The sequence below is a fragment of the Drosophila hydei genome, unplaced genomic scaffold (genome assembly GCF_003285905.1).
Source record: "Drosophila hydei strain 15085-1641.00,03,60 unplaced genomic scaffold, DhydRS2 tig00000149-arrow-pilon, whole genome shotgun sequence".
NCBI classification, from domain to species: domain Eukaryota; kingdom Metazoa; phylum Arthropoda; class Insecta; order Diptera; family Drosophilidae; genus Drosophila; species Drosophila hydei.
In genome coordinates this window covers 3,817,788-3,834,189 of record NW_022045678.1, presented here as the reverse complement: position 1 = coordinate 3,834,189, position 16,402 = coordinate 3,817,788, and the positions used below count along the sequence as shown (strand labels likewise).

At 41.3% G+C, this 16,402-nt stretch overlaps 2 protein-coding genes across 4 annotated transcripts; both read right to left on the bottom strand.

The window, feature by feature from the left end:
• Positions 1 to 1,499: 1,499 nt before the first annotated feature.
• LOC111600232 (alpha-1-macroglobulin-like) lies at positions 1,500 to 8,555 on the bottom strand. 3 transcript variants are annotated; one of them, XM_030223281.1, is made up of 8 exons: positions 8,461 to 8,555; positions 7,324 to 7,393; positions 5,622 to 6,287; positions 5,136 to 5,562; positions 4,747 to 5,066; positions 4,122 to 4,690; positions 1,889 to 4,017; positions 1,500 to 1,816 (listed from the first exon to the last, which is right to left on the bottom strand). In XM_030223281.1, exons 2-8 carry the CDS (start codon positions 7,347 to 7,349, stop codon positions 1,577 to 1,579), a joined length of 4,377 nt encoding a protein of 1,458 aa, XP_030079141.1. In that variant the 5' UTR covers positions 7,350 to 7,393; positions 8,461 to 8,555; the 3' UTR covers positions 1,500 to 1,576. The 3 variants fall into 3 exon arrangements, with proteins under 3 accessions (XP_030079141.1, XP_030079139.1, XP_030079140.1); XM_030223279.1 differs by lacking the exon at positions 8,461 to 8,555 and having other exon boundaries at positions 7,324 to 7,532; XM_030223280.1 differs by lacking the exon at positions 8,461 to 8,555 and having other exon boundaries at positions 4,137 to 4,690; positions 7,324 to 7,532.
• Positions 8,556 to 9,508: 953 nt separating this feature from the next.
• LOC115482923 (alpha-1-macroglobulin-like) lies at positions 9,509 to 15,170 on the bottom strand. Its single transcript, XM_030223228.1, has 7 exons — positions 15,145 to 15,170; positions 13,545 to 14,234; positions 13,059 to 13,485; positions 12,670 to 12,989; positions 12,060 to 12,613; positions 9,821 to 11,940; positions 9,509 to 9,748 (listed from the first exon to the last, which is right to left on the bottom strand). Exons 1-7 carry the CDS (start codon positions 15,168 to 15,170, stop codon positions 9,509 to 9,511), a joined length of 4,377 nt encoding a protein of 1,458 aa, XP_030079088.1.
• Positions 15,171 to 16,402: the final 1,232 nt, after the last annotated feature.

Here is a 16,402-nt window from a genome sequence, read left to right as displayed (position 1 = left end):
AAGATCCCATTTATACAGGTTAATATCATCCTTGTTCCCTAAAATATTAAATGATTTGCTGTATATTTTGTATATTTTAGGAAGAAATTTTTAAATTTTTAAACAAAGGAGTTTTACTGTACGATCCTCGAATTGGTATATCCGTACCTTTTAAACACGAATCCATTTTAATATTTGTAATCGATTTTCGCTGTCTTTCAATTCATAGAATTATTTCTCATACATGTATGTACCCATTTTTAAAAAATACCAGCTTTATTTTGAATTAAATCCATGTTATTATTTAAATTAAAACCATCCAATGCCAATGCCAATGCACCTTCAGAGATAATTGCTGTTACTTCAGCTCCTTGATAGCTCAAAACTGTCTCAAATTCTCAACACTGTAGCAGTATTTTTATAATTGCATGGATTATGATTTTATAGATAATTTCTGGCTAATATATCTGCAAGGAATCTGACTTACCCCTCAAGAGTGCGCGACCCTTACTCCTCAAGAGCCGCACAAGCGATGCTAGCAAAATATCTGAACGACGCGTTGTTTTTCGTGTTTGTTTTTGTTTGCTATAAAAGTATATTCAAGTTGATCTGCCAAGAGTTGTGTGAGCGGGCCAAACGCTTTGTGGCGACTAGTTGGAAGTGGCACAAAACTTTCCTTATATGCTTGTCTGCACGCATGTTTGGTTTAACAAAACTTGTCAGGTGTTGGCACACTAGACTTTTAGTACAGGGCTCAATCATTTTGCATAGTGAAATCATAGAAAATACCACAAAGTAATTTTTCATCCATACAAAATTATATGATTACATTTATTTATTTATCTATTTTCTAGTTTTCAGCTTAAACAAATTGCAACAAGTTTACTAAACAGCAATCTACAGTTCAAACTCTATACATTCATCTAAAAACCATTCCTACGAAATCTTAACTTGTTTCGATATGCGTTGTAAATCATTTTTAACATCTGATAAATCGGATACGATTGTATCTTTTATATTGCTTAAGCTAGAGCCATTACCATTTACCTCACCTTAGATGAGTCGACAATAACAAAACCAAGGTTCCAATTGTGGAAAATTCTATTTGCCACGCCCCTATTGTCGTATGTATATAACTTATATATGTTTAGATAGGGTTTGTACTAACGAGTATATATACATATATTCCAAGTATCCTGTGATCAATATATAACATAATTTTAACTTTAATAGCGAAGAAATATTTTGCGTTCATATCGACCAAATATATCTTTCGTGAGTGAGCATAAAAATAATGAACTGTATACAAGAAAATATATAAATTTCAAGTTAAGAACATGCGAAGCTTAAGTCACATGGATAGATCAACATGATTCATTCCCATTTTCAACGAGCTAGCCGTACACTTATGATAGGAGAGACTTGTAGTCGGGAGTGCAAGACTAGAAGATGCTCTCACCCCTGCACAGAGCTGGTACTAAACCATTCTACACTTTTAAGTAAATCAATGAGAATTCAACAGTATAATCACAGCAATTTATTTTCTCTTCGTAATTAGTAAAGGGCACATAGATGTTATCATTAGATAAGATGGTGTTCAGCACTTAGCCGTACATTCATCGCCCTCACAAATGTCGCAAAGCTTTGATTCGACCTGGTAATATTCAGTTGCTTTCTTGTTCGTGTCGTAGTAATCATAGAGAACAATCGGAGCAGGCTTCTGATTGGCGACAGCATGAGTCTTGAACGCCTCGATAGGTATGCACTTGATTTCTCCCTTGGGCAGACTCTCAAAGTAGATGACCACCACAGAGTCTTCATTTTTGGTCTCCACCAGCTGCGATAAAAAGAGATCATTTATACAGAAATAGTGATCAGATCAGTTAGATGATGATTATTTGAGACCTACCCTGACGCGCTCGATTTCCTGTATGTCCTTGAAACTGTCCTCATCTACGGTATAGCCGGATGGTAGTGAGACTTCCAGTATAGCCATATTGGATGCTTTGGCCTTGCCCTCCTCCACATACTCAACGCATACGCTGAGCTCTAACTTGGCTGGCGGCGATTCTGGCTTAATAATAGCTTGAATCTTGAAGCTCGGCTTGGGCTCCTTCTCGACAACATTGTACTGGTAGCTGATCTGTAGCAGAGCAGCGCCAGTTCCCTTGGCCTCGTACGACAGCGACTTGGTGCCTTGAGGGAACTCCACCGTTTGTAGTAGCAAATCGTTATCTTCCGTCAGGCTGAGCTTCTCAGTCTTTTCTCGCGGACCTTGATTGGACACTGACACGTCCCACCTAGCTGGCTCGTAGCCGGACTTCTTAGCGAACTGTATGAGGGCCTGAAGCCCAGCCACCGTATCCTGCGAAGAAGCAAAACCACCAAAGCTGTTCCGCTGTGCCACCAGCCAGCGAATCGAATTCAGCAGCGAATTGGGAGTCTCTAGGTCCGATTCCAGCAACGAGAGCAGTGCATATGAAGTGATTTCAATGTCATGGCTCCACACCCAGCACCACCAGCGAGCACATTTTCCGGGGCGCAACTTTTGATCATCTTCCGTCCACCAGGTGCGATCTTCCTCGTGCTTGGCAAGTGCTTTCAGAGCAGCCACATGCTTGGCGGCATCTGGAGACTTTGCTTTCTGCAACGCGTACGTAGCAATAGCCCTGGGCAATAGATCTTCCGTATCCTTCTCATTGGAGTGGGCATTCAGATAGGCCACAGCCTTGTCGATGGCCGTTTGGTTGGGCTTCTGCTGCTCAAGTAGAGCCAGAAGTACGTTGGCAGTCATCGTGAGGGCCGAGCGCTGTGAGCCATAGAAAAATTCGCCTTCTTCCGTGAAGCTTCCGTTCTCAGCCTGTCGGCTGAGTAGGAACTCATAGCCGCTCTCCAGTTGTTTTTCGTCCAGCTTTATCAAATCCCTCACCTGGCCAAAGGAGCGCAGCACATAGGCCGTCAGCCAGGTGGAACCGTTGCGTTCTGGATCCTCCTCACGCCACTTGCCTGGTCCAAAGGAGCTATAGCTTCCATCGTCGTGACGGTAATGGAACATGTGCTGGTAGCCTTGCTCCAGATTGCGCTTTATGCGATGCTCCAATTCTGGAGTTAGTTTCTTCATGTGCTTCAGATAATCATGTACCAAATAGTTGGGCACAAGTTTGGACATGGTCTGCTCGCCGCAGCCGCTGGGCAAGTGCAGCAGCTGTTCTAGATTCTTAATGACCGGACCAAGCAGATCGCCGACAAAACCAAATTCGACATGCTGCGAGTCTGGCACAAGGTCCTCCGGCAGATCCAGTTCAAAGCTGTCCTTGTGCTCGTGCACATCCTTCAAGTTGACGAAGAATGCCCGATTCTTATATTGCGTGACACCTTCGGGCACCACTTTAAGGGTTTTGTGCACTGCATCTCCGGCAAGAGGAGAAATGGCCGTAAATTTCAGCAGAATGCTGCCAATGATTTTGGGACGCAGAAGGAAGGAGGCGCCGGCTGCGGAATTGGCGCCCACGCGCAGCGTCTGGGTGCGCTTCTGTTCGCCCAGTACCTCGTTGGACACATCCACAAAATCGTACTCGTTATCCTCGTTGTTCAGGGTCACCTCCACGTCCAGCTGCTTGGGCAGGTAGTTGAAGACCAGAGCGGGCACATTGATTACCTCGCCACGCTTCACAGAGTATGGTAGACGCACGGACACAAAGAACGGCTGGAAAGTCTTAATTTTCAGCTGCTCGTTGGTCACGCCCAAGCCCTTGTCGGGATGCAGTGAAAACGCCGTCAGCACCCAGCTTGTAATTGTATCGGGGATTTTTCGGACCCACTTGAAAATCTCTGTCTTGGTACTTTCGATGTCCTCGAATAGCCACGTTTCCACAAAGTTTTTGCGCACTGTCGGTGCTGAGGCAGGCGCTGCAGCGAATCCACCTGCGTTCCCAACTAAGGCACCTTCTGCTGATGCGCTCATTGGAACTGCTGTGCTATGTACCATGTCATTCGATACAAGTGCGGTCTTTCGCATGACGCCACCTGCGAAGCTTTCTGCAAATTATATAATTTGATTGTTACTAACATGACGAGGCAGTTATTAAAAGCAACAAAGAGAAGCATTCATGAGTCTTATAAACGTCATTCACACTTCTTACTTTTTTTCAGCTTACTTAGGTGATAATCGGGAGCTGTGCGATTATAGAAGAAGTTGGCATTCGTCATGGTCACCACGCCGCTTCGTTCACCGGGATAGTAGGAGTAACCCCCTTGCCAGGGTGTGTGAGTATCGTAACGTCCTAAGCGCCAACCGAACGAATCTTTATTGATGTCATTATTGGATCCTAGCAACAAGACGCTCTGATCCACAGCCATCAAGCCAACGAATGACTGGGGCGGCGTCTTAATTTCTAGCTCAACATCTGCGCCTGGCTTGACCTCATCTAGAGCAGTCACCTCAATCTGGTTCTGTAGCTCGACATCTACATGGAAAGTATCCTCGGCATAGCGGAATTCACCGGTCTCATCCACGTAGTAGACATAGATACGACCATAAGGAGAAGTCAGGAATGTTGGTGTCAGACTGATGTTATAGACCTTCTGTGGCTCACTCAGCACGATTCGTTCCGTTTGCAGGACATTGCCACGTCCAATGATGTTGTACACAAAGTACTTGAGCGGACGACTGGAGTTCAAAGTAACTTGGTATTCCTCTCCGATTTTGAGGCTAAAAAGAGGCGAATGTTAAAGAATTGCATACCGGGAAATATTTACTATACGAACCTCCATATGTCCTTAGGTCTCTGCACGTCGACCTTAAACCATTCCTTTTCCTTCTCTTCTTCAGGAAGTGGTTCAATTTTCTTTGGCTCCCTGTAGGGATAGGTTGTATACAGCTCTCGCTCTTCTCCATCAAACTGTAACTCGATGCTGTAGTAACGCGTATAGTTTTCCATGTCAGGTAAATCTGGCAGCGTGATCTTAAAGACAGCCAAGCTGGACTCGTTTAGGTGGCTCTCAAATTCAAGGGATTTCTTCTCAATTGTCGGTAATTTGGACTCATCGCCATATCTAGAGTGGCGTATTCCCTCGGTGAACTTTGCCTAAAGGTTCATAGATAGAATGACAGAAGATTTATTAAGTGTAGCCAGCCATTTCATACCCTTGCTTACCTTGACAGGGGTCTTGGTGTCTTTTAGTAGGGTGCCATCAACAAGAGTGACTTTGAAGATGATTTCGTGTTCCTTATCGGCTACAAAGGAATAGCAAGAGCTGTAGTCCACGCAGGACATTTCGTAGCGATACGGATAAAGTTGTACGCCCCCAGTTTCGTTAAGTTGAACACCTGTAAAGTCCTCCTCAACAGTGGCCAAAATCTGTGCGTACCACGACGACGTTTTGTGTGGCAAGAAAGTAGCAAATTCCTTAACATTAATATCAAATTTCGCCTTGCCGTTGACCATCTCCGCAGTTCTGATGAGAGCGTGCCCTGGCGTGTCTGTGCGGACTGTTTCGCCATTTACCGTGGACCATGAGCTTGACTCGTCCGTGTGCACATTGAGCAGTACTTTGCCATTTACTGGCTTGCCATAGGTGTAACTGAGAGAACGATTAAAGCTCTATTCGGGTCAGGAAGAACATGGGGAAAAGTCACTTACTTGGCTTTCACAACAACCTGCATATCACCGTCCTTGACCGACACATGCTGAGTCGCATCCATTTTGACGATGTATTTAGGGAGCACGTATTTCTCCACGTCAAAGTAGGCCCGCTCATCCGAATAGGAATTGCCACTCTGCACCGAAAGGGTCCACGAGCCCAGAATGGCAAACTCCGACAGTTCAAATTTTCCGGTGTAGACACCACCTCGAGTCTTGATGTGCTTAAGCTCTTTAATGCGATTGCGTTTGGGATCCTCGAACCATACGACTACATCATCCTCGGCCACACTTGGCCTAAGGTTCTCATCCAAGAAGATTACGCGGTAGTTGATAGTGTCGCCGGGCTTATACTTTCCCTTATCGGTTTGCAGCTTGACGTAGGGCTTAAACTCTGCCAAAGTAAGCTGCGTGGAGTTCTTGAACTCTAGTCCCGAGACGCCCTCTGCGGTTAAGTTATAGTCTCCAGATTTTAGAGGAGGCAACTTGAAGGTAATCTGCTTGAACTCATCGCTATTTGGCAACTCGACCGTTTGGGTCTCGTTGTACGAAGGTCCCGTAATACCAATCTTCAAGGTAACAGGCTCCTTGGTGTGATGCACGGCGACAGCCACATTGTAGTCTCGATGAGAGTGTATGGTTCCCGGTCCAACGATTGTATATTGTCTGCGGCAAGCAACGAAATTGGTACTTAATTATAATCAGTGTAGGTCGACGACGATTTGATAATGTCATAATACTGGGTCACCCATTAGCTAAGATTTGATTTTTAATGACATGGCTTTATACATACATAGTTAGTAATAGTTTTTGAGTTTAATCTACATCAGAAATGATTAAGCTTTATCAGTCTGTTATATATTTTGTTTGACGATGTCACGTTTCACATGCCTAACTGTAAATATTCTCAGAACCTGATCTGTAGAAACCTGCTCGGAGCGTCGGTGATGTAATATATACAGAAACACAGATGGATTAACTGGAGTTCAAAAAACTTTACCAAGTTGCCAAATGCGATTTTTAAGTGCATTACGAAATTGAGGGTTTTTCTCCGCAAATTACATAATTTCAATAAAAACTAAAAATAAATATATATGTATATATGTACAAATAACATTGACAATGAAAAATTTCTTAAAAGCCGAGATCACATATAAGTGTAAACAATAAACTGGTTTTTGAAGGCAACTCGTATATTATAGACATGAAAAAGTATTTAAAAAACAATAAACGTGATTTGTTTATTGCCAATGGGATATTTTTTTTTAACTGCTGGACTATCTTGGGAAAACCGATACATTAAAAAGGCAACTGCTAATGATCAGAATAAATAGGCTGGGTCTTAGTCAGAAGGTGCTAAGAATTACGCAAACTATAGAAACAAAGGTCATGAATAACAATATGCTTAATAATATATATTAAATATTGTATGTGGATCGCTAACTTCATGCTACGATTGCTCCCCACTTTACTGATCCATTAACTAACGAAATTAATGGAATCAATTAAATTATGCATTTGAAATCAAATACATTTTTGACTAAATTTACGATATCACAATTAATCACAGTAAATTCATGAATGACACAAATATATAAATATATGTATACATTAAAAATAAATTCAATATATATTTAATTTAGATATAGTACACATTTAATATAAATATAATATATACTTAATATAAAGGAGTTGGACTCACCCGTCACATTTCACTGGGTCCGCCATGCTTAGAAGCGCCAGAGTCGCACAAGCGATGACAGCAAAAGCGCCTGAGCGACGCATTTTGTTGTTGTTGAAAAGGAAATGAACGAGAAACAATAACTTGTAAATAAATATATATATATTGAAAATATAAAATATATATTCAAGTTGGTTTGCCAAGCGATGCGACAACCGACCGGGCTCAGAGCTGAGCTGCGACTGGTTAAGCCGGTGACATACGAGATTTGTTATAGCTTTCTTTGTTTGTGTGTTTATAAGTATGTGAGTATGTACATATGCATGTATAAATGCGTGTACAGGGCTTCGGGACTGCGGCCAAGCCATAGACAGCAAAACAACAATAAAAAATAATATAATAAAATGCTTGCTGATAATTAAATTTAACAAGAAGATTTCGCCTACAGATTTACATATACCTCTGTGTATATGTATATGCAAGCAACAATAAAAATATTAATGAATTATTTAGAAAATAAACAAAAAATACGATGATACACGGACCGATAGCGGACGATCGCTAAACGAATACAAGTCTCAAAAGTTCCTGACAAGTTAAGAGGTTGAGATAGCAAAATTAAATTGAAGTAAAATATCACTTTCATTTTTTACTTATACTTGAATTATAAATAATTCAATTGTAATCGAATATAAGCTATTCGATTAGTCAAGTCTTGTTATCTATTTTTAATATGGAAATGATTTCATACGAAACATGTATGAAATCATATATATATATATATATATATATATATATATATATATATATATATGGCATTACGTGTCTGTGGGGTATGAGTAGAAAGTAATAGTCATAGAATGAATTATCTATCATATCGTGCCATAACATGCAAATGGTTAATTAAAAATGTTGAATTCAATGAATAAAAATTCTGCAGATAAATTTAATTTCAGCTTTGTAATTAGCACTTTAATTGTTGTATGTTTAGCGTTCATTAAAGATTCAGTCTTAATCGCGTGCACAATATGTTCACTAGGTTTTTCCTGTTCCAATAGACCAATGCTATGACGTAGGTATTTATAGATGTACATAGGAATGACATATGTATGTAAAATATTCACATACACCACAAACGAATTAAAATTATTGACGTACTTTTTGAGGCTGTGGAATTCCCAGAACTGATTTTTCTCGACAGCCACGAAATTTGTCGCTGTTTGTTAAATAAATGTTGAACGATTTGTGTACGATTTACAAAAATTTGTTTTCACTGTTGACTTATTGGCCTTTATCGCCTTTTCACCGTTCTCAAAATAAACTTGCTTTTGTTTATGAAACACTCAACGCACTAATGACCGTTTGATCGGGAGTGCCAACCGAACCGGCGGACGGCACAAATGTCAGCTGGTAACTGGGCAATTCTCTCAGTCTCTTTGTTTACACCTTCTCTCTCCATATGCTGTGTTGGTGGTTTGTATCTGCTTTTACTTTAGGGGAAATATTCTCTCAAATGACGTCATCTCCTGGACAATGTACGTTTTTACCACACGCTGACACAGAACACATAGATGAATGGTATTCCCCGTATCCAGTGAAGGAGAGAACATAACCCTCAACTTATTAACCTTCACCTTATGCGATTATTATATATTAGTGCTTTAAGCTAACTTTAATTAAAATTCACATGTTTTATATACCATTGGAATTGAAATAGGTATATCAAACGATATCTCGCCTATAAACAGCTCTCTAATAAAGAAAAGCCAAAGTAAGAAATTTGCTGTCGGCCACAACCGAATACTTATTTACGGTATTTTGATAGTAACTGTATGCAAAATTTGACCAGACAATTTGTAATTCTATCTGTGGCGGAGATTAACAATGATCTAAATGAAATATTTAGGAAACTGAAATATTTAGATATTTAGAATTTAAGAGTAACTTAAGTATCAATAATCATCGGTCCCGATGAGTGATATATATATCTATATATCTATATAATATATATATATATATATATATATATATATATATATATATATATATATATATATATATATATTCTTATCTACACTCAACCCTGTTTTCCGATATATTTCAGCAAATCAGTTAACATATTAAACGATGACTCAGAGCAAATTATTATTATTATTATTAAAAAGGACATATATCAGATATTTAATATCATTTGACAAGATAGTATTCAGCACTTAGCCGTACATTCATCGCCCTCACAAATGTCGCAAAGCTTTGATTCGACCTGGTAATATTCAGTTGCTTTCTTGTTCGTGTCGTAGTAATCATAGAGAACAATCGGAGCAGGCTTCTGATTGGCGACAGCATGAGTCTTGAACGCCTCGATAGGTAGGCACTTGATTTCTCCCTTGGGCAGACTCTCAAAGTAGATGACCACCACAGAGTCTTCATTTTTGGTCTCCACCAGCTGCGATAAAAAGAGATCATTTATACAGAAATAGTGATCAGATCAGTTAGATGATGATTATTTGAGACCTACCCTGACGCGCTCGATTTCCTGTATGTCCTTGAAACTGTCCTCATCTACGGTATAGCCGGATGGTAGTGAGACTTCCAGTATAGCCATATTGGATGCTTTGGCCTTGCCCTCCTCCACATACTCAACGCATACGCTGAGCTCTAACTTGGCTGGCGGCGATTCTGGCTTAATAATAGCTTGAATCTTGAAGCTTGGCTTGGGCTCCTTCTCGACAACATTGTACTGGTAGCTGATCTGTAGCAGAGCAGCGCCAGTTCCCTTGGCCTCGTACGACAGCGACTTGGTGCCTTGAGGGAACTCCACCGTTTGTAGTAGCAAATCGTTATCTTCCGTCAGGCTGAGCTTCTCAGTCTTTTCTCGCGGACCTTGATTGGAAACTGACACGTCCCACCTAGCTGGCTCGTAGCCGGACTTCTTGGCGAACTGTATGAGGGCCTGAAGCCCAGCCACCGTATCCTGCGAAGAAGCAAAACCACCAAAGCTGTTCCGCTGCGCCACCAACCAGCGAATCGAATTCAGCAGCGAATTGGGAGTCTCTAGGTCCGATTCCAGCAACGAGAGCAGTGCATATGAGGTAATTTCAATGTCATGGCTCCTTATCCAGCACCACCATCGTGGACATTTTTCAGACCTTTTTTTTTGATCATCTTCCGTCCACCAGGTGCGATCTTCCTCGTGCTTGGCAAGTGCTTTCAGAGCAGCCACATGCTTGGCGGCATCTGGAGACTTTGCTTTCTGCAACGCGTACGTAGCAATAGCCCTGGGCAATAGATCTTCCGTATCCTTCTCATTGGAGTGGGCATTCAGATAGGCCACAGCCTTGTCGATGGCCGTTTGGTTGGGCTTCTGCTGCTCAAGTAGAGCCAGAAGTACGTTGGCAGTCATCGTGAGGGCCGAGCGCTGTGAGCCATAGAAAAATTCGCCTTCTTCCGTGAAGCTTCCGTTCTCAGCCTGTCGGCTGAGTAGGAACTCATAGCCGCTCTCCAGTTGTTTTTCGTCCAGCTTTATCAAATCCCTCACCTGGCCAAAGGAGCGCAGCACATAGGCCGTCAGCCAGGTGGAACCGTTGCGTTCTGGATCCTCCTCACGCCACTTGCCTGGTCCAAAGGAGCTATAGCTTCCATCGTCGTGACGGTAATGGAACATGTGCTGGTAGCCTTGCTCAAGATTGCGCTTTATGCGATGCTCCAATTCTGGAGTTAGTTTCTTCATGTGCTTCAGATAATCATGTACCAAATAGTTGGGCACAAGTTTGGACATGGTCTGCTCGCCGCAGCCGCTGGGCAAGTGCAGCAGCTGTTCTAGATTCTTAATGACCGGACCAAGCAGATCGCCGACAAAACCAAATTCGACATGCTGCGAGTCTGGCACAAGGTCCTCCGGCAGATCCAGTTCAAAGCTGTCCTTGTGCTCGTGCACATCCTTCAAGTTGACGAAGAATGCCCGATTCTTATATTGCGTGACACCTTCGGGCACCACTTTAAGGGTTTTGTGCACTGCATCTCCGGCAAGAGGAGAAATGGCCGTAAATTTCAGCAGAATGCTGCCAATGATTTTGGGACGCAGAAGGAAGGAGGCGCCGGCTGCGGAATTGGCGCCCACGCGCAGCGTCTGGGTGCGCTTCTGTTCGCCCAGTACCTCGTTGGACACATCCACAAAATCGTACTCGTTATCCTCGTTGTTCAGGGTCACCTCCACGTCCAGCTGCTTGGGCAGGTAGTTGAAGACCAGAGCGGGCACATTGATTACCTCGCCACGCTTCACAGAGTATGGTAGACGCACGGACACAAAGAACGGCTGGAAAGTCTTAATTTTCAGCTGCTCGTTGGTCACGCCCAAGCCCTTGTCGGGATGCAGTGAAAACGCCGTCAGCACCCAGCTTGTAATTGTATCGGGGATTTTTCGGACCCACTTGAAAATCTCCGTTTCTGTATTTTCAATGTCCTCGAATAGCCACGTTTCCACAAAGTTTTTGCGTACAGTCGGTGCTGAGGCAGGCGCTGCCGCAGCGAATCCAACTGTGTTCGCAGTGAGCTGACTTTGCTTTACCCAGACTTTGGGAGATGCAGAGCTGAGAGGCTGGTCATTCGATACAAGTGCGGACGTCCTAAAGACATCACCTGAGGAGGTGTCGGCAAATTAAAGAAATAAGAGATTGTCGATACTACAAAATTAAATCGCGTAGAGATCCGTTTTTGAATCTTATGAAGATTCTCAGATTGTCTTATTTTTTACTTACGAGTGTGATAATCGGGTGCTGTACGATTATAGAAAAAGTTGGCATTTGTCATGGTCACCACGCCGCTTCGTTCACCGGGATAATAGGAGTAACCCCCTTGCCAGGGTGTGTGAGTGTTATAGCGTTGTAGGCGCCAGGCAAACGAATCCTTACGGATGTCGGCTTTCATTCCCAACAACAAGACGCTCTGATCCACAGCCATCAAGCCAACGAATGACTGCGGCGGCGTCTTAATTTCTAGCTCAACATCTGCACCTGGTTTCACCTCATCTGGAGCAGTCACCTCAAGTTGGTTCTGTAGCTCGACATCTACATGGAAAGTATCCTCGGCATAGCGGAATTCACCGGTCTCATCCACGTAGTAGACATAGATACGACCATAAGGAGACGTCAGGAATGTTGGTGTCAGACTGATGTTATAGACCTTCTGTGGCTCACTCAGCACGATTCGTTCCGTTTGCAGGACATTGCCACGTCCAATGATGTTGTACACAAAGTACTTGAGCGGACGACTGGAGTTCAAAGTAATTTGGTATTCCTCTCCGATTTTGAGGCTAAAAAGAGGCGGATGTTTAAGAATTGCATACCGGGAAATATTTACTATACGAACCTCCATATGTCCTTAGGTCTCTGCACGTCGACCTTAAACCATTCCTTTTCCTTCTCTTCTTCAGGAAGTGGTTCAATTTTCTTTGGCTCCCTGTAGGGATAGGTTGTATACAGCTCTCGCTCTTCTCCATCAAACTGTAACTCGATGCTGTAGTAACGCGTATAGTTTTCCATGTCAGGTAAATCTGGCAGCGTGATCTTAAAGACAGCCAAGCTGGACTCGTTTAGGTGGCTCTCAAATTCAAGGGATTTCTTCTCAATTGTCGGTAATTTGGACTCTTCGCCATATCTAGAGTGGCGTATGCCCTCGGTGAACTTTGCCTAAAGGTTCATAGATACAATGACAGAAGATTTATTAAGTGTAGCCAGCCATTTCATACCCTTGCTTACCTTGACAGGGGTCTTGGTGTCTTTTAGTAGGGTGCCATCAACAAGAGTGACTTTGAAGATGATTTCGTGTTCCTTATCGGCTACAAAGGAATAGCAAGAGCTGTAGTCCACGCAGGACATTTCGTAGCGATACGGATAAAGTTGTACGCCCCCAGTTTCGTTAAGTTGAACACCTGTAAAGTCCTCCTCAACAGTGGCCAAAATCTGTGCGTACCACGACGACGTTTTGTGTGGCAAGAAAGTAGCAAATTCCTTAACATTAATATCAAATTTCGCCTTGCCGTTGACCATCTCCGCAGTTCTGATGAGAGCGTGCCCTGGCGTGTCTGTGCGGACTGTTTCGCCATTTACCGTGGACCATGAGCTTGACTCGTCCGTGTGCACATTGAGCAGTACTTTGCCATTTACTGGCTTGCCATAGGTGTAACTGAGAGAACGATTAAAGCTCTATTCGGGTCAGGAAGAACATGGGGAAAAGTCACTTACTTGGCTTTCACAACAACCTGCATATCACCGTCCTTGACCGACACATGCTGAGTCGCATCCATTTTGACGATGTATTTAGGGAGCACGTATTTCTCCACGTCAAAGTAGGCCCGCTCATCCGAATAGGAATTGCCACTCTGCACCGAAAGGGTCCACGAGCCCAGAATGGCAAACTCCGACAGTTCAAATTTTCCGGTGTAGACACCACCTCGAGTCTTGATGTGCTTAAGCTCTTTAATGCGATTGCGTTTGGGATCCTCGAACCATACGACTACATCATCCTCGGCCACACTTGGCCTCAGGTTCTCATCCAAGAAGATTACGCGGTAGTTGATAGTGTCGCCGGGCTTATACTTTCCCTTATCGGTTTGCAGCTTGACGTAGGGCTTAAACTCTGCCAAAGTAAGCTGCGTGGAGTTCTTGAACTCTAGTCCCGAGACGCCCTCTGCGGTTAAGTTATAGTCTCCAGATTTTAGAGGAGGCAACTTGAAGGTAATCTGCTTGAACTCATCGCTATTTGGCAACTCGACCGTTTGGGTCTCGTTGTACGAAGGTCCCGTAATACCAATCTTCAAGGTAACAGGCTCCTTGGTGTGATGCACGGCGACAGCCACATTGTAGTCTCGATGAGAGTGTATGGTTCCCGGTCCAACGATTGTATATTGTCTGCGGCAAGCAACGAAATTGGTACTTAATTATAATCAGTGTAGGTCGACGACGATTTCATAATGTCATAATACTGGGTCACCCATTAGCTAAGATTTGATTTTTAATTTATATATTGAGCTTGCCCAATTGACTTTTGGATTTCGAATATATTATAAATGTTGACGCCGAGCAGAGATTAAACTTCATATATTAATATTTAAATTTTATGGTTGGTCGTTTTGCGTTATCAATCGGGCTTCATTTTCTTGTCTTCTGTTTCTAAGAGCACGACTTATATTAATTGATGATGGAATTCCGAAAATGAGCAGGCGCATAACTGTAAATATTCGCGCTAGTTATGTAAGATATATAAACTGAATAAATACATTTGACGGATCTAATAAATTATGCGGGGATGAGAGTGCTCTTCATGATCTCAAGTTAACTTTCTTTTCAACACAAAATCCATTTCGACGATTATTAAAGGTTTCTACTAGTTTATTTATTACAGAAATAGATGATCGACTCAGATAGTCGTTCTGATCAAATTAAATATACATAAATGGTATTTATAAGATGGTCTTTCTAAAATCAATATACAACAATATACAAAGAAACTGCTAATGATCAGAATAAATATGCTGGGTCTTAGTCAGAAACTAACTATAGAATCAAACAAACAAACAAAGATCGTTAATAATATGTTTAATAATATAATTAATTTAATAATAATATTGTATGTGGATCGCTAACTTAATGGAATCATTTAATTAATGCATTTAAAATCAAATAAATGTTTGACTAAATTTACGAAATCACAATTAATCATAAAAAATTCATGAATTTTTTTGCACTTGATTTACGAAACATATTTAATATTAATATGATACAATATAATATATATTTAATATAAAAATATAATTCAAACACATTTCACAGTAGTTGGACTCACCCGTCAGATTTCACTGGGTCCACCATGCTTATAAGCACTAGAGTCGCACAAGCAATGACGACACAAGCGCCTGAGGGACGCATTTTGTTGTTGTTGACGAGGAAATGAACGAGAAACAATAACTTGTAAATAAATATATATATATTGAAAATATAAAATATATATTCAAGTTGGTTTGCCAAGCGATGCGACAACCGACCGGGCTCAGAGGTGAGCTGCGACTGGTTGATACGAGATTTATTCAGTCTACAGTTCTATCTAGGTATGTACATGGGATGTATCTATGGACATATGCATGTATGCTTGCATATATTTATATATATATATATATATATATTGTATGTACGTATATATGTTTGTTTGTATGAATGTATGTATGTATGTATGTATGTATGTGTGTATGTATGTATGTATATATGTTTGTATGTATGTATGTATGTATGTATGTGTGTGCATGTATGTGTGTATGTATGTATGAATGTATGTATGAATGTATGTATGTATGTATGAATGAATGTATGTTTGTATGTATGTATGTATGTATGTATGTATGTATGTATGTATGTATGTATGTATGTATGTTTGTATGTATGTATGTATGTATTTTTGTATGTATGTATGTATGTATGTATGTATGTATGTATGTATGTATGTATGTATGTATGTATGTATGTGTGTGCATGTATGTGTGTATGTATGTATGTATGTTTGTGTGTATGAATGTATGTATGTATGTATGTATGTATGTTTGTATGTATGTATGTATGTATGTATTTGTGTATATACATTTGTATGATTGTATGTATGAATGTACGTATGTCGGTATGACTGTATGTACCTACGAATTTATGTACCTATGTATGTATATACTTATGCGTGTATGTATGTATGTATGTACGTATGTAAGGGGTGTTGGTTCTTTGGGCTAGCGTTAGGCATCTATGCTGTCACACACAACAAAATGTAAGGGAACTATAGTCCCAAAAAGCCCGACATAACGCGGGTCCCATAATAATTTTAATAATTTTATAATAATTTTGAGAATATAGAACACAAGTGTTTATTGAATAAAGTTGAACAAAAGTAGACGATTTGGGGAAAAGAAGAGGATTCTTTTAGAGAACTTGTAATTTTGCACTTGTAATTTAGTAAATCAGGCTTTTAAAACGTATGAGCTATGATATAGTTCCAAAACCCTATAATTTGAAATCGGAAATTGGGAAAAGTTATCGATCATTACTTCCATTCGCGCTACTTT

Coding starts and splice junctions, on each gene's coding strand:
- LOC111600232 (XM_030223279.1), bottom strand. CDS start 7,406: ATGCGTCGCTCAGGCGCTTTTGCTGTCATCGCTTGTGCGACTCTGGCG. Junction 4,018..4,121: donor CCTAAGTAAGCTGAAAAAAA/GTAAGAAGTGTG, acceptor TATAATTTGCAG/AAAGCTTCGCAGGTGGCGTC. Junction 1,817..1,888: donor AGGAAATCGAGCGCGTCAGG/GTAGGTCTCAAA, acceptor TTTTTATCGCAG/CTGGTGGAGACCAAAAATGA.
- LOC115482923 (XM_030223228.1), bottom strand. CDS start 15,170: ATGGTGGACCCAGTGAAATCTGACGG. Junction 14,235..15,144: donor GACCCAGTGAAATCTGACGG/GTGAGTCCAACT, acceptor ATTATAATTAAG/TACCAATTTCGTTGCTTGCC. Junction 12,614..12,669: donor AGACCTAAGGACATATGGAG/GTTCGTATAGTA, acceptor GCCTCTTTTTAG/CCTCAAAATCGGAGAGGAAT.